This window comes from Phyllostomus hastatus, unplaced genomic scaffold (assembly GCF_019186645.2).
Source record: "Phyllostomus hastatus isolate PE091 unplaced genomic scaffold, TTU_PhHast_1.1 phas_contig_1162, whole genome shotgun sequence".
NCBI lineage: Eukaryota > Metazoa > Chordata > Mammalia > Chiroptera > Phyllostomidae > Phyllostomus > Phyllostomus hastatus.
The window spans coordinates 8,763,446-8,784,640 of NW_025333537.1; the positions used below are offsets into that span (position 1 = coordinate 8,763,446).

The window sequence follows — 21,195 nt, forward strand, 5'->3', positions numbered from 1 at the left end:
TGGCACATCACAAGAATCAATCAATGAATGCATAAATAAGTGGAACAAGAAATCCTCTCTCTTCCTTTCTAAAATCAATAAATTAAAAAATTTAGAGTATACATTTTAGTAGTTTTTAGTATATTCATAGAGTTATGCAACCATTACCACTATCTAATTTTAGAATATTTTTGTCACCCTAAAAAGAAACCCTATGCCCATTAGTATTCACTCCCCATTCCCTACCAAACTAACTTGAGAGTCAGTCCTAGGCAGCCACTAGTCTATTTTCTGTCTCTATAAATTTGCCTATTTTAGACATTTCATATGAATGGAATCAAGCAATATGTGGTCTTTTGTGACTGATCTCTTATGCTTAGCATAATGTTTTCAAGGGTCACCCATGTTGTAGCATGTGTCAGTACTTTTTTAGTTGCTGAATAACATTCCATTATATGGCACTGGTCAGTGGCTCATTTGGTTGGAGTGTCGTCCCATAAACCAAAAGGTTGTATTTTTATTATTGAGTTGTCAGAATTCCTTATATGTTCTATACACAAGTTTCTTATAAAATATATATGATTTACAAACATTTTCTCCCATTCTGTAGGTTGCCTTTTCACTTTTTGTAAGGTATTCTTTGAAGCATAAAAGTTTTTAATTTTGAAGGAGACCAACGTATCTATATATTTTTTGTTGCTTATGATTTTGTTGTCATATCTAAGAAGCAGTTGCCTAATAAAAGAGCTCTCTTGATGTCACATTAATTTTTAAAATGATCTTTCCCTTTTCTCCCATTAATCAGTTCTCTGTCAGAATACTGTAGTGTTAAGTGTGAGATGTCAGCCTGACTGAATCTGAATGTTGGTGTTGCTACTTGATAACTCTGTAACCATAGGAAACTGGCTTAACTTCTTTAAGCCTCAGTTTCTTCATCTGCAAAATGAGAATAATACTACTTCTGACCTCGAAGGTTGTGTTGAGGATTAAAATGTTTAGCATAGAATCTTACAATTAGAAAACACTTAATAATTGGTAGTTCTTTTACTAGAAATCTTTGAGTTGAGTGTTTTTGCTTAAATAATAACATTTTACTAGGTAAGTGTTTATCTTGATTTTGGAGCCCCACACTAACTTGTTCATGATAAAAGTTTAATGAATATCTGCTAAATGAATATGTAATGTAGAGAACCCATTATGATAAGTGACAGCCAGGGTGTGTTTGAGCTTGCTAAGGTGGTAAGTAAAAAGAGGAGGAGAGAGAACCGAAAGTAAATATTACATACTTTATCATTTGGGCTTGGGTTAACCCTAATAGGAAAGGAAAATGGGAAGATTATGTTTCCAAAGACATTTCAAAGGAGGATGGTGCTGAATAGACAGAAGGCAGGGGACTAATTTAGAGAGAAAAATGGAAAGGTAAATCCCCACATGTTGGCTGGTGCTATAAGACATTTTAGAAGAGATACCAGAAGAGAAAAGTTCTATCAAGAGCAGCAGACTGATCTGGCACGGCAGTTCGCCGAACAATCTGAGATTTGTTCTTGGTTGAGACAAGAGTCCTTTGTTCGAAAGCATTCTCTGATCACTTGGTGAGACTGTCATTAGTCCCCTTACCCTTATTACACAGACAGATGATTAGAGACCTCAGAACGCTCCTTGAGACCTATAATAGGGATTTATGGTCCAGAAATCTACTGGTGTTTTAATTTATTTGTTTATCTAATAATTTAAGCAAAGTGATTAGAGCCTACAAACACTTAACAATGTCCCCTTTTCTACTCCACACTGTATTCTTAACCTCACATGAATAAATGAGCCACATATTTAAACTACTCAAGTCATGCAAATGATCTAATTTCTATTATCAATAAATATTTGTAGAATGTATGGTTAGATGAGATAAATGGTTACATAAATGAAATGTTCTTCCTCCTGCTTTCTCCTTCCTCCAGTTTTTGTCCAGATTTTACCAGTTCTTACAAATATGTTCAAATGCCAATCAGTATATATTATTTTTGTGTGCAGATAATTTAAGATTTTGGTATTCAAGGTCCGGCCAGAGAGCTCAGTTGGTTAGAGTATCATCCCAAAATGCCAAGATCCCCAGTCAGGGCACAAGGAGAATCAACCAATGAATGCATAAATAACTGAAACAACAAATTGATGGTTCTTTCTCTCTCTCTCCCCCCCCCCTCTCTCTCTCCCCTCCACCCCGTCTCTCCCTCTCCTCCTCCTTCTCTCCCTCCCTTCCTCTCTCTCTCTAAAACCAACAAATAAAAACTAAAAACAGATTTTGGTATTCAAGCTATTTTTCCTACTCTATCATAAGCTCCTGGAGGTATAGGGTCTGTATACTACTTGTCTTTAGATCTTGCACAACACAATACTTTATACACAGTTGATACAAAAACATAAGTATATTACATGACACATGTAATTTATATAATTATATTTCTGGTGGGAATTTTTGGTATAGAGTATTGAAGGTGTCAGTATTAAATAATAAATATGAGTTGTTAGTAACAGGTTTTCTTCTGGTATTACTAAAAATTTGATTTTCTGATATTACTAAAAGTTTGATTTTTTTCTGATATTACTAAATACATGATTGAGTGAATACGCAGTCTATCTTGCCCATCACAGGCTTCTGTCTCTAAAAATGGGCAAGTTTTAATTAGACCTCCCTTCCCCCTTTTTTCTCTCTTTTTTCTGTTTCATGTCTCTCTTGCAGCTCTATTTACCTTTTTGCTGTGACTCATTCTTTCTGCTTATTATTTCTGCCTCTTGCTCCTTCTTACAACTCCTAATACTTTTTAGAACTTTGTTTCCTTGTCACCTGCTGCTCTTTCTAGTTTTGTTCTTTCTGGTTGGCTTTCTCCTCCACTTATTGCTGCCTTCTCTCCTTGCCCTCAAGATACAAGGCAGGAATGGGTAGGGAGGAGCACAGCTGGGGAAGGGGTGGAGCCACCTGTTCACCACTCGGGCTCCAGAACCTGACCCTGAAGGATCCGGCTGCTTAAGCATAACTGGGGCCGAAGTCCCTATGGCCTTCCTCCTGGAGGCTAGAATTCCGATGGACAATTTGGACTTGGTGAGATTAGAAGCTGTCCCTCTCTTTTCTGCTCCCCTTTTCTTCCTCCCTGTCCTGTATTTTTCACTCACAGTATCTCTCTCTATACTGTTTTCTTCTTCCTATGTCTCTGTTGCTCAGTATTTTTTCCCTCTGCCTGTCTAGCTCTGTCACTCAGCTTTATGTAGTATTTGCTTGCTTCTCTTGTTACCATTCTTTCCATTCATCTGTCTGTTCTGTCTCAAGATTTAACTTTTCCTGCCTCTTCCCTATTTATTCTTTTCTTTATTAATTTTCTCATCCAACTCTGTTTTTTTTTTTCAAGGTCACCTTCCGTCCACCTCTCTGTTCTTTTTTACTTTACTGTTTCACAGAGATGAAGCAATAAAGGAGGGAACAAGAAGGCACCCTGCTTTTCCAGGGGTCTCTTCAGCCTTTCTATTCAGTCTCAGATTTATAGTGTGTTTTGATTAGGCACTGAAGAACAGTTTGTGCTCTGCACAAATTGTTGATAAACAGTGAAACTGGAGTAGGGTTGAATATTATAGTAAAAGGCTTGATGGATATCAGATTTATCAGGATGATAAGTTATATAATGTCTAATCACTGGGTATACGCCTGAAACTAATATAATATGTTAAATGTAATTAAAAAAGATTAAATAAATAAGTGTAAAAGGCTTCATTTTATTCTTTTGTCCCCGTTTTGTTTAGGTTTATTCTGCAATACAGTGGATACAGTTTGTTATGGCTACTCTGAGGTAAGTTTAATCAATCTCATGTAATATGACTGTTTAAACTAGTATGGGTGAAACTGGAGAATCCTGAAGGTTTCTACATTTTTTCCTTGTGGATTTGATTTTATTCTTAGAGAGAAATGTTATTCTTTATCATATTGATATTTTCTGATAATTACAACAATAACAACAACAACAACAAATACAGATGGAGAGCTAACATGAAAATCAAAGAACAATGTGATCAATAGGATTGATTTTTAAAATCAATCATTTTGGTAGCACATACACTAAAAACTGGAATGATGCAGAGAAGATTAGCATTGGCCTTGTGCAAGAATGACACACAAACTCATGAAGCAGTCTATTTTTTTAAAGTTCAATGATTTTATATCAATTATATGTCTGTAAAGCTGCAAAAAATCAATAGCAAAAATGAAGGAACCCCAATTGTCCTGTTTTAATCCTCTTCTTTTATCTCTGTCAGTGTTATAGGTTCAAGTTCACTTATTGCCTATGCTGTATTCCAGAATATACAGCAATCTCCAGAGGTGAGTAATCTCTTTTTGTGTTGGATTTGAATTTGTAGTGACTTAGCCTTTGATGTAATTAGGAGAGGCGTCACCTGTAAAGGTGGAATGATCCTGTACATTACTTGTAAATTTGTCATGACACACTGAGATATTCTAGACAGTGGTGGTAAGCTTCCTTTACCTTCTAGGTAATTATTTTAACTGTAACTTTTTATACTGAGATATTGACTACTAAATGTGGATTTTAGGGGTATGTATTAATTATTAAGGTTAAGGAAACCGCGTTTTGTGGAGCCTCTATTCACTCTAAGCATGGTAGGGTCCTGCTTAGAGGTGAGTTTTCTGATGTTGATTTGTTGGTTGAATTGCTAGGAAATTATGCAAAAGGTATTTGTTCTGCTGTTCTGGCCTTCTAGGCAATTACAATTTAATGATGAAAACAGAGCAAAACTACATCCTATGTGAAACTATTCATACCAAAAAGATCAAGCCGGAAACCTTCCTTTTATTGAGGTATATTTGACAAATAAAAACTGTATATATTTAAGTTGTCAAAAAAAAAACCCAAAACGAACAAAAAATCCTTCCTGATTCAGAGGGGACTGGAAGAGAATATGACTTTGAAGCTCAGAAAAGATGTTAAGATAAATGTAACAACTGTTTCTCTAATGAGGTCAGATGGCACCAAATTAGGCAAAATGTAGTTTAGAACATATATGGGAGAGCTTTTCCATGTGGAATGTGTCATTGGATTTTATTGGGCTCATTTTAATAATAAAAATAGTTCTGTATGTGGAACACTTACTGTGTTCTAACTGTGCTTAGTGTTTTACATACTTTATCTTTTTATTTAAGATTTTATTTATTTTAAAGAGACAGGAAGAGGGGGAGGAAGAGAAGAGAGAAACATCAATGTGTGAGAGATACATCAGTTGCCTTTCACATGCCCCCAGCTGGGGACCTGGCCCACAATGCAGGCACGTGTCCTGAACCTGGAAGCAAACTGGTAACCTTCGGTCTACAGGCTGACGCTCAATCCACTGAGCTACACTAGCCATGGCTGTATACTTTATCTTTTTGGTCCTCATCACTCTCCTATGAGAAATATGGTAGTAGCCCATCTTTCACAATGAGGAAATTGAGGCTCAAAGTCATAGGATTAACTTGTTCAAGTTATATAGTAAGTAGCAGAGCAGGGATTTTCAAAAGTCCAACTCTTAATTACAATCCCCTTTCAAATTAAGCACAATTTTAAATATTTATTCTAGATATACATGCTCAGTGTTTTAAATACATTTTTCATATAATCCTTAAAACAACTTTGTGAGTTAGATATTTTGAATGTGATATTATAGATGAAGAAATGGAATCCTAGCGAGGTTGAGGGACTTTCCTTGTCTTATAGCTAGTCAGTGTTAGAGCTAGGATTCTATTCAGACTTGTCCTGTTCCAAGCCTCTCCATCCATACACTTTCTAAACCAGGGAAATATGTTGCCCAATGAAAAAAGAATTTTGAATTTTAGACATAGAATGCAACTATATAATTAAAACTAGAAAGTAGAAATCTTCATACTGTGTTGTTATTGCTTGCCAAAGTAATCTTAGGCCTCATATCTTCTTTTAGTGTAGATTTCCCTAATGTTTGTTTCCTTTGCTGAATTTTGAGTTCAGATGTGATTAAATTAGTAAAGTATGAGTTACATAGTGGAGAGAGCTAAGGAGAGATTCTCATTCTCAGGCTGTTGACCTTTTGGGCTAGATGGCAATTTGCTGTGGGAGGCTGCCCCATGCATTAGGATGTTTAGCAGGCTTTATCCACTAGATGGATGCTAGTAGCAACACCCCACCCCCCACCTGCTGCCCCTGGCCCTGGCCCAGTTGTGACAACCAAAAATATCTTCAAATACCACCAGGTGTCTTCTGGGAGAGGCATAATTGCTCCTGGTTGCAAACCACCAGTCTAAGGTAACCTCTGGCATGACAGTGAGTTAGAGCTTTATAAAAGTGTGGGGTCTAGTTCAATTTAGGATGTGATCTTTAATTTCTCTGGCTTCAGTTCTCATACCTTTCACATGCCCAGAGCATAAAGGACCTTAGCAGTCACTAGTTCACTGGTTCCCACACATTCTGTTTGTTGGCCTAGGAAAAATTCCAGTTTCTCCAGGTTAAAAATGTCAGCCATACTTTGTTGTTTTCCTTTATTTCTTTATCAAAAGAACATTTTAACAGCAAAAATACATGAAACACATAATCTGAAAAAGACAAAAATAGTCTATTAAATGAAAAAATAATTATTAAATTGTAAAATCCATGGGAAATCTTTGAGGGGATTTAGCTGAGTAGACAGTGACTCAGAGACAAACTGAAGAGAGAAGGAAGTGACCCAGGCCAGCCTATGTTTAAAAAAAACAAAACAAAACCAAAAAACAAGCTCAGGGCAGATATACTTCACTGCATTGTGTGACTTCATTTCTTCATAAAGGTCACTTTTGATATTCTTTATTTCACTTAAATAGAAATATGGGAAAGCAGATTTTTAGAAGAGTATTAATATGAGCTGTTTTAGGTCTTCCACCTCACCAGGGTAGATCTGGACTCGGAATCTCCCTAGGGAAAGTGTTTCACACAGTGCATCACCCCCTACCCTACCCTCATTCTGCTTTTGCTTTAAGTTAGACAAATGCAAATGTGTGTGGGTTTGTGTGTGTATTTAAAAAGAGTTTTTGCTTTCATGTGTAGGACCATGTCTTATGCTTTTTCTTGTCTTCATTATTATCAAGCATTGTGTTGATTGTATTTTCCTTGAAGCATGGGCTGTATCATACATTTCTTTTTATTACCTTCAACATAATATTTTATTAAACACAGATAGGAGGGTGAAATATTTCTTGATTTCAGTAATAGGTACTTAGTTAATTTTAGTTGTTTAATTGATTGATTTTTATCTCTTGTTACTAGATATGGTTTTCCAACCATGAGTGAAAATATATAAACCACTCTTCATCTTCCTTTACCCTGACAAAGACTTTAGGTATACTTCAGTAGCCAACAGCTACCTATATAAAGCTGTTTCTTGGCCAGAATTATGTTCGTGCTTACAAAAGCCACTTGGCTGTCTTTCTATTCCAGAGTTTGTTTTGTATTGTTTTAATTCTTTTTTAGATTTTATTTATTTACTTTTAGAGAGAGGAGAAGGGAGGGGGAAACAGGAGAGAAACATCATGTGTGAGAGAAACATCAATCAGTTGCTTCTCACATGCCCCGAACTGGGGACCTGGCCCGTAACTCAGGTATTTGCCCTCACCAGGAAGGGAACCAGTGACCTTTCGGTTTGCAGGCTTGTGCTCAATCCACTGAGCCACACCAGCCAGGGCTATTTTGTATTGTTTTAATTTTTTACCCATTAACAGTTGTAAACTTGTGGTAAGTCACAGGCCAGTTTAATCTATGAACATGCCACCTGGCTGTAATTTTAATAGGCTTAGGCAGAGCAGAGGCTATATGTGCTGAAAAAATACCATTTGATGTTTATTAAATAACAATTTAAAATATTATACTCTTTTTGTTTCTGGGTCAAGATAACTTGATCATTTACCACTATTTGCAGGGTATTTATTTGCACCTTAACTTTCCTCTCATTTGGAAGAAAGGTATGAGAAAAATTTTCTTTTGTACAGGTCAGGAGATTAGTTTCTATATTGGGTAGCATCTGATGATAACTTAAAAAATCTTCAATTTACTTTTTCTTGTTAGATATATTGGACATGGATTAGAGTGCATAGAACATGTATGTACTGTTTAAAAAACAATTATAAACAAATACTAGGGACAAGAAGTAGAAATTGTCTCTACCCCTATGCATACCTGCTTGTGTTCCTTTCCAATCACAGCTCTCCCCCTTACTTCTAGAGATAACCCCTATCCAGATTTCTTGATAATTATTTCTTTATTTTTATGTACAGTTTTACCAGGAATATATGTATCTCTAAATAATTTTGTTTTTCTTGTTTTTGAACTTGACATAAATGGAGCAATACTGTAAGTATTTTTTGTTTGTATTGATTTGCTTTTCTTCCCTCTGTATTATTTGTGAGAGTTATGCCTGTTATTATATGTGTGTGTGTGTGTGTGTGTGTGTGTGTGTGTGTATATATATATGGCTTATTTTATTTTCATTGATGTTTTAGCAATACCACAATTTATTAATCCATGCTGCTATAAACAATCTTGTACATGTCTTCTGGTACACACATGCAAAAATTTCTCTAGTGTATTTTTCTAATAACAGAATCGTTACAGGATATGCATATCTTCTAGATCATGCCAAACTTTTCCAGATGGTTGTGCCAGCAGTGTACAGTGTATGAAAGATTCCATTGCTTCATGTTCCCATTAATATTTGATATTGTCAGACTTTTAAAATTTTTGCCATAGGTGTATAATTTTTTTCCTCACTGTGATTTTCATTTCCTTGATTATTGATGAGGTTAGGTATATTTTCATGTGTTTATGGCTATTTGAATTTCTTCTTAAGTATGTATTCAAATCTTTTGCCTGTTTTTTTCTATTGGGTTTTCTTATTGCTTTAAGGTTTTTTTTTGTTTGGTTTTTAATATTATTTTGTTATTGGTCCTTTGTCAGTTATGTGTTGCACATATCTTTTTCCACTTTGTGCCTTGTCTTTTCACTTTCTTTTTAAAGTATATTTTATTGATTATGCTATTACAGTTACTCCATTCATTTTTCTCCCCTTTATCTCTCTCTGCCCAGTACTTCTCAGAGAGTTTTTTGGAACTCTCTGAGTTTCTGGATTTGTATGTCTATTTCCTTTGCCATATTAGGGAAGTTTTCTTTCATTATTTTTTCAAATAAGTTTTCAATTTCTTGCTCTTCCTCTTCCACCTTGCTGTGAGTCCTCTCTGCCCCAGCTGCCTGTCCCCATGTCTCCTACCAGTCTGGATGAATGTTTCTTTACCCACTCGGTTGTTGGACTGCCATATGGTTTGATTTTCTGGCAGTTCCGGTTGTGTTTTATTTTTAAATTGGTTGTTTCCTTCTTTTGGTTATGTGAGAAGGCAAAGCGTATCTACCTATACCTCCATCTTGGCCAGAACTTCAGAATTTTTCTTTTTTTATGGTATATTTTGACACATGCAATTTTTCATTTTAATGTCAAATATTTCAATTACTTTTATTAGAGCTTTTTGTGTTTTGTTTAGGAAAACTTTCCATAACTGTAAGTCCAAGACAATTTCAGTTTTTAGAGTAGTTGGAACTGAGTTTTGAATGTGAGGTAAAAAAGTTCCAATTTATTTTTATCCATATAGGTACCCAATTGTTAAAACATCATATTTTGAGAAGACTATCTTTTTTTTCCATTGATCTAAAAAGCCACCTCTATCATGTATAAGAAGTTTGTATATGTGCTTGTGTGTATTTGGGGCTGTCTGTTCTGTTCCGTGGGTCTGCTTGTTTATTGCTTTGCTTACTACCACAGTATCTGCACTCTGGCTCTATATGAAGTTTTGATATGTGTAGAAAAAGTTTTTCCCCTTTTTCTTCAAGAGTGTCTTGCTTGATCTTTCTTCAAGAGGTTATCTTGATATTTTGTATTTCTGTATTAGATTTAGAGCCAGCTTCTCCAATTCCATAAGAAAATATGTTGTGATATAATTGAGATTACATTTAACCAATATATCAATTCAGGGAGAACTGATATTTTCATAATATTGAGTCTTACAATTCATGAGTGTGATATATTTCTTTTTTAATTTAATTTTTTTCTTAAATCCTCATTTGAGGGCATATTTATTGATTTTAGAGAGAGGAAGGGAGAGAGAGAGAAACATTGATGTGATAGAAACATCAATTGGTTACCTCCCATACATGCCCTGACAGGGTATTGAACCCACAGTCTTCTGGTGTGTGGACAATGCTCCAAACACCCAGCCAAGACATGGTATATTTCTTCACTGTACATCTTCCTCGATATTTCCCAATAAATATTTTATCATTTTCTCTATAGAAGGACCAAAACTGTTTTTAGAAAAGTAGGAGTGGGGAGGCAAAAAAGAGAAGGATACTAGGAAGTGAGAAAGATATACTTTACTGGTGTGGTCAGAAATTCAAAGTCAACAGATACAATTTATACTGTTATTTTTATTGATATGGAAACTTACAAGATGAATAAGTTCTAAGGATCTAAAGTGTAACATGGTGATTATAGTTGATAGCACTGTATTGTATAGTTGAAATTTGCTAAGAGAACAGAACTTAAATGTTCTCACCATGATGTATGTGTTAATTAACTCAGAGGAAATTCTTTCCCAATATATCAAATCATTATGTTGTACACTTCAATTATCTTGCAATTTTTATGTGTCAATTATACCTCAACAAAGAAAAAGGAAAATGTACATTAAAGATATTAAGATTGAAAAAAAAAACTGTTTTCATTTTCTTTGGGTCTTCTGCCATATCCTTAAATACTCAATTGATTTCCTATTGTTAAAAGATGTTAGCTGTGCAACTAGAGCACTTGTAATTTTTCATTTGTGGTATATCTGCATTATAAAATTTCTCATCTGCTCATTCTTTCGTTTGACTCTATGTCTGAGGAAGGAGTGTTTCTATGAGGAGGGAAGCTCAAGTGCTAATCCATAAATACTCTGATTCCAGGACAGTCATGGTAGTTGTGATTACACATTCCTTCCTACCTGGTGTATTCCTTTACATTCCCCACCAGTGGGAGAGGTCCCAGAAAAATGCCCAGTTTTCTCCTAGAAAGGCAGAACATAGAAATAATTCATTGTTATTATCATTTATGAAATGAGGCTTTTGTTACTTTGGCAGATAAGGTCACTCTTTTATCTGAGCTTCTCTGACCTCCTCCTGGGGATATGCTGGCTCATTGAAGCACTTCTCTATGGAACTTCAGCAGCTGATAAGGACATTGTCTGCTATAACCTGCAAGCAGTGGGACAGGTGAGTATAACTATTAGATTGTGACTGTACCTTGCAATAAAGGCATGTTCAGGTAAATAAAAAGCAAAAATAATATACTCTGGGAAGTCGGATACTTTTATTTATTGTTATTCCATATTTTTTTAAAGATTTTATTTATTTATTTTTAGAAAGGGAAGGTAGGGAGATAGAGAGAGAGAGAGAGAGAGAGAGAGAGAGAGAGAGAGAGAGAAAGAGAAACATCAATGTGTGGTTGCTGGGGGTCATGGCCTGCAACCCAGGCACGTGCCCTGACTGGGAATTGAACCTGCGACACTTTGGTTCGCAGCCCGCGCTCAATCCACTGAGCTACACCAGCCAGGGCTGTTATTCCATATTTTTAAAATTATCTTTTTATTATAGAAAATTTGGAAAAGCAAAATGATAATTAAAACCAGATATACTCAGATACACTCACTTTAATATATTTTGTATACATTAATAAATAATTTTATGTATATTGTATATCTTTTCAACTTTTACCCGTGAGTACATGCATTTTAAAACAAATAAAATAGTACATCAACACTTTTTATAATCTGCTTTTATTATTCAACAGATTGTAATTAAATATTTTTCTATAACATCTTTGAGATTGTTGCATGGTTTTGTATTATAGGAATGTAATAAACATTGGCTTTTGGAAATACTACAGATGATCAATATGGGTTATATATCATTCATGGATTTTATCAGTGGATTAACCTACACAGTGCCATCAGTATAATGATTTGCAAATATGTTCTCTTATTCTCTCATAGGTTGCCTTTTCACTCCATTGATTATAAGTCTTTTGGTGCACAGAAATACTTAGTTTTGATGTAGTCTAATTTATATAGATATATATATATATTTGATGTATTCAGAAATCATTGCCAAGTCCAATGTCATGCAGCTTTTCCCCCCTTTGTTTTCTTCTAGGAATGTTACAGTTTTATCTCTTAGGTTTAGGTTTTTGATCCATTTTGAATTAATTTTTGTATGGTGTAGGTAAGGGTCCAACTTTGTTCATGTACCTGTGGATATTTAGTTTTCCCAGTACCATTTGTTGAAAAGACTGTCATTTCCCCATTGAATGGTCTTGTCACTATTGTTTAAAATCATGGGACTATAGCCCTGGCTGGTGTGGCTCAGATGATTGGAGTCTCTCTTGTAACCGAAAGATTGTGGGTTTGATTTCTGATCAGGGCACATGCCTAGGTTGCAGGTTCAAACCCTGGTCTGAGTGCATACGAGAGGCAACCAATTGGTGCTTCTCTCTCACATTGATGTTTCTGCCTCTTTTCCTCTCTCTAAAAAAGCAATGAAGAAAAAAATATCTTTAGGTGAGGATTAAAAAAATTAAAATCATTTGACTATGTATGGAACAGTTTATTTCTGGGCTTTCTGTTCTAACTCATTAGGTGTATATGTCTGTCCATAGTTTACATTAAGGTTCAGTCTTTCTTTTGTACAGTTCTATGGATTTGGATAAATGCATAATGTCATATATCCACCATTACAGTACCATCCAGAATAGTTTTACTGTCCTAAAGATTTTTCTTCACCTGCTTATCCTTCTTCCCTCCCTCTCCCTCTGGTAACCACTGATCTTTTTACTATTTCTTTCTTATTTTTTAAAAGTATTTTTTATTATGCTATTACAGTTTTCCCAATTATTCCTCCTTTATCCCCCCTCCACCCTGCACCCCCAATCTCCAGCATTCCCCACCCCCTGAGTTCAGGTCCAGGGGTTGTACATATAAGTTCTTTGAGTTCTCTGTTTCCTATACAATATTTTATCTCTCCCCATAAATTTTATGCCTACTAATTATGCTGCTGCTTTTCTGTACCTTTCCCCCCTTATTCCTCCCCACTCCCCTCTGAAATCCCTTCATGTGATCTCCATTTCTCTGATTCTGTTTCTGTTCTAGTTGTTTGATTAGTTTTTGTTGTTTTTCTTTTTTTTAGATTTATTTGTTGATAGTTGTGAGTTTGCTGTCATTTTACTCTTCATATTTTTGACCTTCCTTTTCTTAATAAGTCCCTTTAATATTTCATATAATAATGGCTTGGCGATGATGAACTCCTTTAACTTGACCTTATCTGGGAAGCACTTTATCTGCCCTTCCATTCTAAATGGAAGCTTTGCTAGAAAGAGTAATCTTGGAGGTAGGTCCTTGCCTTTCATGACTTGGAATACTTCTTTCCAGCCCCTTCTTGCCTGCAAGGTTTGTTTTTGAGAAATCAGCTGATAGTCTAGTGGGAACTCCTTTGTAGGTAACAGTCTCCTTTTCTCTTGCTGCTTTTAAGATTCTCTCCTTATCTTTGATCTTGGGTAACTTAATGATGATGTGCCTTGGTGTGTTCCTCCTTGGGTCCAACTTCTTTGGGACTCTCTGAGCTTCCTGGACCTCCTGGAAGTCTATTTCCTTTGCCAGATTGGGGAAGATTTCCTTCATTATTTTTTCAAATGAGTTTTCAATTTCTTGCCCTTGTTCTTCTCCTTCTGGCACCCCTATGATTCAGATATTGGAACATTTCAGGTTGTCCCAGAGGTTCATAAGTCTCTCTTCACCTTTTTGAATTATTGTTTCTTCATTCTGTTCCAGTTGGAGGTTTATTTTTTTCCCTTTTGTTTGAAATCATTGCTTTGAGTCCTGGTATCCTTCCTGTCACTGTTAATTCCTTGAATATTTTGCTTGATTTCACTTTGGGTATCTTTCATTTGTTTTTTTCATTTTTAGACCAAGCTCAATCAGTTCTGTGAGCATTTTGATTACTAGGGCTTTAAACTCTGCATCAAATAGGCTGGCTATCTCCTCATCACTTAGTTCTCTTTCTGAAGTTTTGCACTGTTATTTCATTTTGGCCATTTTTCTTTGTCTTGGCACACCAGTCTGGTTGTTCTGGTTGACTTTTTCTTTAATTCCTTGGTTGTCGGGGTTCCATGCAGTTTGGTTTTCTGGCACTTCTGGTTGTTTATTGATTTTAGATTGGTTGTTATCCTCCTTTTGGTTGTGTGAGGAAGTGAAGGGTTTCTACCTATGCCTCCATCTTAACTGAAACTCTGCTACTATTTCTACAGTTTTACCTTTTCTAGAATATTAAGTAGTTAGAATCATGCAGTGGTCTTTTCAGGTTGGCTTCTTTTACTTAGTAATATATACTTAACATCCCTCTATGTTTTTTGTGGCATTATTACTCATTTCTTTTTACTCATTTTATGGACATACCAGTTTTTTTATTTTAATTATTCACTTATTGAAGGACATCTTGCTCGGATGCTTCCAGGTTTTTAGAGTTACAAATAAAGCTGCTATAAATATCTGTGTGCAAATTTCGTGTGCCTAAATGTTTTCAAGTCTTTTGGGAAAATAACTAGCAGCATGATTGCTGGATTATATGGTAAGCCTCTGTTTAACTTTGTTTTAAAAAATACCTGCCAAACTGTCTTTCAAAGTATCTACCATCATGTTCCTTATAATGATGGCATGGGCATCAAATGGTTGCATAGACAACAGGGATGCATGTGGAGCTGGAAAATTCCTATTGCTTAGTGACATTGTAGTCCATGACGTGGAACGATTTTCCAAGATGAAGAGGTTACAGAAAACAACAAGGCTCTGGTTGAGATGGTAAACAACTTAAACCTGGGTGTGGATGAGGATGATGTTGAGGAGCTCTTGGCATGGTTCCCGAGGAGCTGACTAATGAGCAGTTGTTGGAACTGGAACAGGAGCTCATAACTGAAGGAGAGTCAAGAGAAAAGTAAACTGCAGGAGAAAGAAAATAAGAACCCCCTAGAAAAATGCACAGTGAAGAGGTCAGCAGAAACTTTTGCAGGCCTCAACAAGTTCCTGAAAAAGTTTGAAAACACAGACCCCAACAATGAAAGGTTTTCATTGATAGACAGGAATGTTTATAAGCAGATCTGTAGTGAAAAAAAACAAAACCCTAAGCAAACCATCATTCATACACACACACACACACACACACACACACACAATAGTGATAGCTCTTCAAGAAAAGCCTCGGGCAGGTCTTTCACGATGTGTTCCAGAAGAAGACGTTGTTATTCTGGATGATGCCTCCGTGAATATTACTGCCCCTGAAGACCTTCCAGTGGGACAAGATGTGGATGCGGAAGACAGTGGTATTGATGATGTTGACCCTGTGTAGGCCTAGGCTAATGCGTGTTTTGTGTCTTACTTTTTTAACTAAAAAAGTTCAAAACATTAAAAAATTAAAAATAGAAAAAAGTTTAATGAGAATATAAAGAAAGAAAATGTGTTTGTACAGCTGTATAATGTGTTTGTGTTTTAAGATGTTATTACAAAAGAGTCCAAAAGTTAAGAAAAATTTTAAAGTTTATAAAGTAAAATATTATAGAAAGCTAAGGTTAGTTTATTATTGAAAAATATTTTATCAATTTAGTATAGCTGTGCCTTCAAGTTCACTAACCTTCTGCAATGTCTAATATGTATGTGTATATTTAAATATCACCCACTATAGTTTTATCTTTAGCAATTCAATTTAGGTCTTTAAAAAATATCTTCAAAGTCTCAACTTGTTAATATATGAAATTCAGTTGTAACTATTTTATAGTCTCTTACTGCTAATCCTAATACCTATTGTAGTTCTAAGTAGGTTTTAATTTATCAATTATTTTTTCTTAGTGTGGGATATACTTTCTTCCCTATTTGTATCTAATTTTTATTGCATGCCAGGCATTGTGAATTCTATCCTTTTGGGTATTAGATATACCTGTATTCCTATAACCATTCTTGAATTTTATTCTTGGATGAAGTTAAATTACTTGAAAATAGTTTTAGTATTTTAGGTCTTGTTTATATGATTTTTTAGGTAGGTCTACAGCAATGCCCAGTCTTGGGCTAATCATTTCTCACTATTGAAGCAAGGCCTTCCTGAGTATCATACTCTATACCCTGTTGAATTACCAGTTTTTCAAATCTTGGTGGTGGAAAGGGGCACTATGCTTGGCCCAATGTGAACTCTAGATATTGTTTTCTCTATACCTTTTAGATAGTTCTTCCCTCCGCTTTGGGTGGTTCTCTTATTATACAAGCTCACCAGCCAGTACTTGGCTGAATACTGTAGAAGGATCTTCTATAAGTCTCTAGGGTTCTTTTAGCAGCCCTTTCCCCTCTGGCATTTTGTTTTGTGAACTCTAGATGTCTTGGTCTTCCTGGATTTTCAGTTGTGTTTCCTTCATTCAGAGTATGCCAGGCTCTGCCTCAGTCTCCCCTTCCTGTACTGCATCATGGAAACTCTCTCTAGGAGGTAAGCTGAAGCAGTCATAGGTCTTATCTTGTTTCTCATGTTTCACAGATCACTGTCTTTGTTCTCTGATGTCTAGTGTCTTAAAAACTATTGTTTCAAATGTTTTGCCTCTTCATTTCTGTTTACCAAATCTGATTCTTTTCACTCCCATCTTGGCCAGAAGTGAAAGTCCTAGTTTATTTGAGTAAAGTTGTAAAGTGTATATTTTTTAGCCACTTATGTGATGGCCATTAGACCATGTATCTTTGTGTCATTATTGTGATAGCAAGTGTTTTTATCATAGCTCTTTGGTACAAATTTCATAATTAAAGCTCAGGCACTGAAAACATGCTAAAGAAAACTTAAGCCTTTAGATATTCAGGGTTAATTTGGAGGTATCAGGAGAATCTATTGTTTTAATAGTTCTTTTTTTTTAAAGATTTTATTTATTTATTTTTAGAGAGAGGGGAAGGGAGGGAGAAAGAGAGGGAGAGAAACTTCACTGTGTGGTCTTGCACACCCTGTACCTGGGAATCCGGCCCGCAACCCAGGCATGTGCCCCGACTGGGAATCAAACCAATGACCCTTTGGTTCACAGGCAGGTGCTCAATCCACTGAGCCACACCAGCCAGGGCTTGTTTAAATAGTTCTTAATAAATATTTTAATTTTTCTTTAAAATAGAAAATAAATATCTAGATGTTTCCAGGTTAAGGTAAAAGTTCCAATATTCCCCACTGTCTTTCCTCTTGTTAAATTATGCCTGCTTGGAGGGAAAACAAGGCTATTTAATTTGGATCTTTTCTTTAAATTGAGAACCACAGTTTAGATGAAATAGTTCAACTGGTCCATTTATTTGACTTTAAGAAAGTCATAATAGAGAATGAAGTACACCTAGCATGAGGAGACCTGGATTCTTAGTTTTCCGTTAATTTTTTGAGGAATTAATTTGATCTTCATCCCTTTTCCCCCTGTAAAGTGGAAATCATTATTGCTGCTCTAATCTACTTCATAGAGTTTTTTAAAATATTAAATATTAAATATCACATGTTTTATAAAATTAAAGTTTAAATATGAATGTATGATGTTTTTATAGATTTCTCTGTTTGAGCAAGGGAAGCAAGATAATTAAACTAAGTATTCTATCAAGAGTGGTTGCTTCTTCCCAGTCCTGAAATTCAGTTTTTATTATACAGTTTGGAAAGATTTCTGATACTTGTTTTGCATAGTTTTTTATAGAACAGGGGTGTCAAAGTCATTTTCACAAGGGACCACATCAGCCTTGCAGTTGTTTTCAAAGGGCCAAAATAATTTTAGGACTATATAAATGTAACAACTCCTTCAAGACTGTAACACAGTCAAAGAGTTGAGATTACATTTGGCCCTTTGAAGGCACCTGCGAGGCTGATGTGGTGCCTGGTGAAAATGAGTTTGACACCCCTGTTATAGAGAGAGATGTTTCATAAGACAGAAACTTTAGTCTGACAAGATAGGTTAACTATGCTGATCTGACAGGCCATCAGTGCCTGCTTCTCCCAAAACTGGTTTGAAAATGACCAAGATATTTGAGTTGTTTTGGCTAGATATAAGAAACCTAGAGTCATTCAGGGAGGAGAATTGTATCCGTACAGCCACAGCTCCTTTATGCCACTTCACTGAGCTGGAACAGAAGAAATAAATCATTTATCCAAAGCTTACAGGCCCAAGATAAGCTATGAGGAGAGAAAGTATGCTCCAAATATCTAAGCCATCAGAAGACAAACAGCAGTGCTCTGAACAAGAGATTATGAGATTTTGGTCAATACCAAAACCAGAGCTGTATTTTATATAGTTCAGTGCCTCTTAAGAATTAAGGTACTAGGTACCCAGCAAGACCCTCTTGTCTCTGAATTCTTTTTAGAAACTGAATGGTGGTAAAGCCTGAAACTTTTTTAGTCTGGCTTAAATATAGTTTTCCACTAGCCATAGGTAAATAGGCAGAACCATTTTCTTATATAGCCTGTATTGATCTTCTGATAATTCATTACTACTGACCTATTTAACTTGACAGCACACCCAGGCATCAGTTTTATAGACTCCAAGTTTCTTAGAGTTAGTTTTTAAATCCCTGAAGAGGTCACCTTAAGTCTGGTACCATAGCTAAATTTCTCCTTAGGAAAGTTAGGATGAGAATACTTTAAATGAATCTGTAGGGCCTAATGTTCACATTAACGCTAATTTAGTTAGTTAGAATTATTTAAGAATGTGTCCCATTGTCTCCCACTTTAGAACTGGGAATTAGACATTAAAGTTGATTATTCTGTTCCATTAAAAAGCTAAAGGAAAACTGTTTCTCTACTCATAACACTTCGGACACAAAATGTGCCACGCCAACCAGTTACCCAACTGCAGACACCAACCTTGTACCCTACAATTCAATTCTGACACCAACAGCCAGAGAGTTAGCACGGATCCCACAGGTTAAGAGCTCAGTCCCACAAAACTGCCCTCTATTTCAGGTGCCGCTTGCAAGTAGTGGGTCCCCAGGTTACCCACACTTCTGTCCGACTTAGCAACAAATCACGGATTCCCATGACTTCCTCTTCAGGTTTGATAATTTGCTATAATGGCTCACAGAACTCAGAAAAATGCTTATTTATATTTACCAGTCTATTATAAAGGATATAATTAAGGATATAGATGAACAGCCAGATGAAGAGATACATAGGGCAAGGTCCAAAAGACCAAAAGGTCCTGAGTGTGGGAGCTTCTCTGTCCCCATGGAGTTTGAGTGTGCCACCCTCTAGGCATGCAGATGTGTTCACAAACCCAAAAGCTCTCTGAATCCCGTAGTTTAGAGATATTTCTGAAGGCTGCATCATGTAGGCATCATTAATTGTTAATTATCCCTCTCTTGGGATAGGGCTGGAAGCTTCAAGCCTCTCTAAATCAGGACTTGGTCTTTCTGGTGACTAGCCCCCAACCTGAAGCCGTCCAGGAGCCCACCAAAAATTACCTCACTAGAACAAAAAACACTCCTATCACCCAGAAAACTCCAAGGGGTTTGGGAGATCTATGTAAGGTGCTCCTACCACTCCCATTATTTAGAAAATTCCAAGAGTTTAAGTGGCTCTGTGTCAGGAACCAGGGGCAGAGACCAAGTATTCTTCTTATGTCACAAAACAAACCCCAATTTGACTCTTTTTCTCTCTCTCTGTGTTACTGAAGCATCCAGGTACCTAGTTTAATACTCCTTAGATACCCGCAGACTAACACAGAAACGCATACTTTCCTTAAAAAATGGAACATTTTCATTTTATATTAAATTTTTGATATGCATACATTATAAAACTAATATATGTCCTCAAAAATTTAAAACACAAAGAGGAGTATACAAGTGAAAAGTAAAAGTTTGCCTTCATTTTTTGCCTCTGACTTTCATAATTTTATTGGTTCAGATTGAATGTCTCCACTTTTCAAAAGTCTCCTCTAGTTGGTTCTTGAAAAAAAATTGGGAGGGGGAGAAGGCAGGGCATTCCTTGTTTGTACGAGCGATGAAGAGGTCTTAGCTTTTCCAAGAGTCCTAGTAAAGAAAGAAATCAGTCACCTGATCTAAACAAACAGGATATCCAGGTTTCTGGATCTATAATTCCAGTTCCATTCTTTGAGCAGGAAGACCCTTTTTGAAAAACCTTTTTTTATAACTGGTGCTAAGTTAGAATATAGTTAGCAGTTATTAATCATTTCCACTGAAGCAGAATGAAAGAAAATGGGCTTAAGCAGTGGAACGACAGAATTTAGTTTGGGTAGGGACCTTGCAGCCTGCTGTGACAGGAATAAATCATCAGGATCACTTTGGTGTTTCCCTATCAAATGTGTCTATAATTTTCATCTGTGTGAAATGAACTTGCTATTTTTACATGAAGGGCCAACTGATCACCAGATACTTCTGGTGATACTTCAATGCTTCCTAGACTTTAGGATTTTACAAATGAATAAAACTTTTTTAAAAAGTGGGAATTGTCATAATGTTGCTAATTTTATACTCTTCTAAATTAAGAGTACTTAAGAAACAATGACCACTGAATTCATAAAAGCAATAACAATTGATACTAAAAAAACCTGGGCATAATATAATCTCACAATACAGGATGGTTTCGTTAAACTAGTAAATTTAGCTATATGAAAAACTTACCACATTGCCTATGTTTTTCTTAGTATTTCTTAGACTAATGATCATTTCATCAGGGATCAGCATTAATTTCTTTTGGTGTACAGGATGACGCTCCCACCAACTGAGCCACCTGGTCAGGACTAGCACTAATTTCTTCACCAGCATTTGGAAATTATTCCACTAACAGACATTTCAAAGTCCTTTTGAGATTTAGAATGCTAAAGCTTCTGGACACATGAATATTTTTTTTTCTTTTGAGATTTTCCTCCTCTAGTGGGGTGGGTGTGAGACACAAATTAGAACCAGGCTTATTGTCCATTATGTTATAACTTCATTATGTGCATGCAGTTATTGAGTTCCTATCTGATTTAGATGGAAAGAGTTTTATAGGTAACCCAGAGCTGGTTGGGGTTGGAGGCAGGGCGTGGAGAACTGGATCAGTGCAGCTGGGCCGCCCT

At 35.9% G+C, this 21,195-nt stretch overlaps 1 protein-coding gene and 1 non-coding gene across 3 annotated transcripts in view; both read left to right on the forward strand.

Moving 5' to 3' along the window:
- The first annotated feature begins 2,951 nt into the window (after window positions 1-2,951).
- The window catches only part of TMEM116 (transmembrane protein 116), a 33,758-nt gene continuing 15,514 nt past the window's right edge, over window positions 2,952-21,195 (forward strand). For both annotated transcript variants that reach the window (XM_045843584.1, XM_045843591.1), the window contains exons 1-4: window positions 2,952-3,073; window positions 3,766-3,812; window positions 4,276-4,339; window positions 11,175-11,306. In XM_045843584.1, the coding sequence (XP_045699540.1) occupies window positions 3,026-3,073; window positions 3,766-3,812; window positions 4,276-4,339; window positions 11,175-11,306 (291 nt within the window). In that variant the 5' untranslated portion in view covers window positions 2,952-3,025. The remainder of the gene's footprint in view (window positions 3,074-3,765; window positions 3,813-4,275; window positions 4,340-11,174; window positions 11,307-21,195) is intronic.
- On the forward strand, window positions 4,058-4,162 carry LOC123823720. The gene has a single exon (XR_006786578.1). It is a non-coding gene; the product is annotated as a U6 spliceosomal RNA (small nuclear RNA).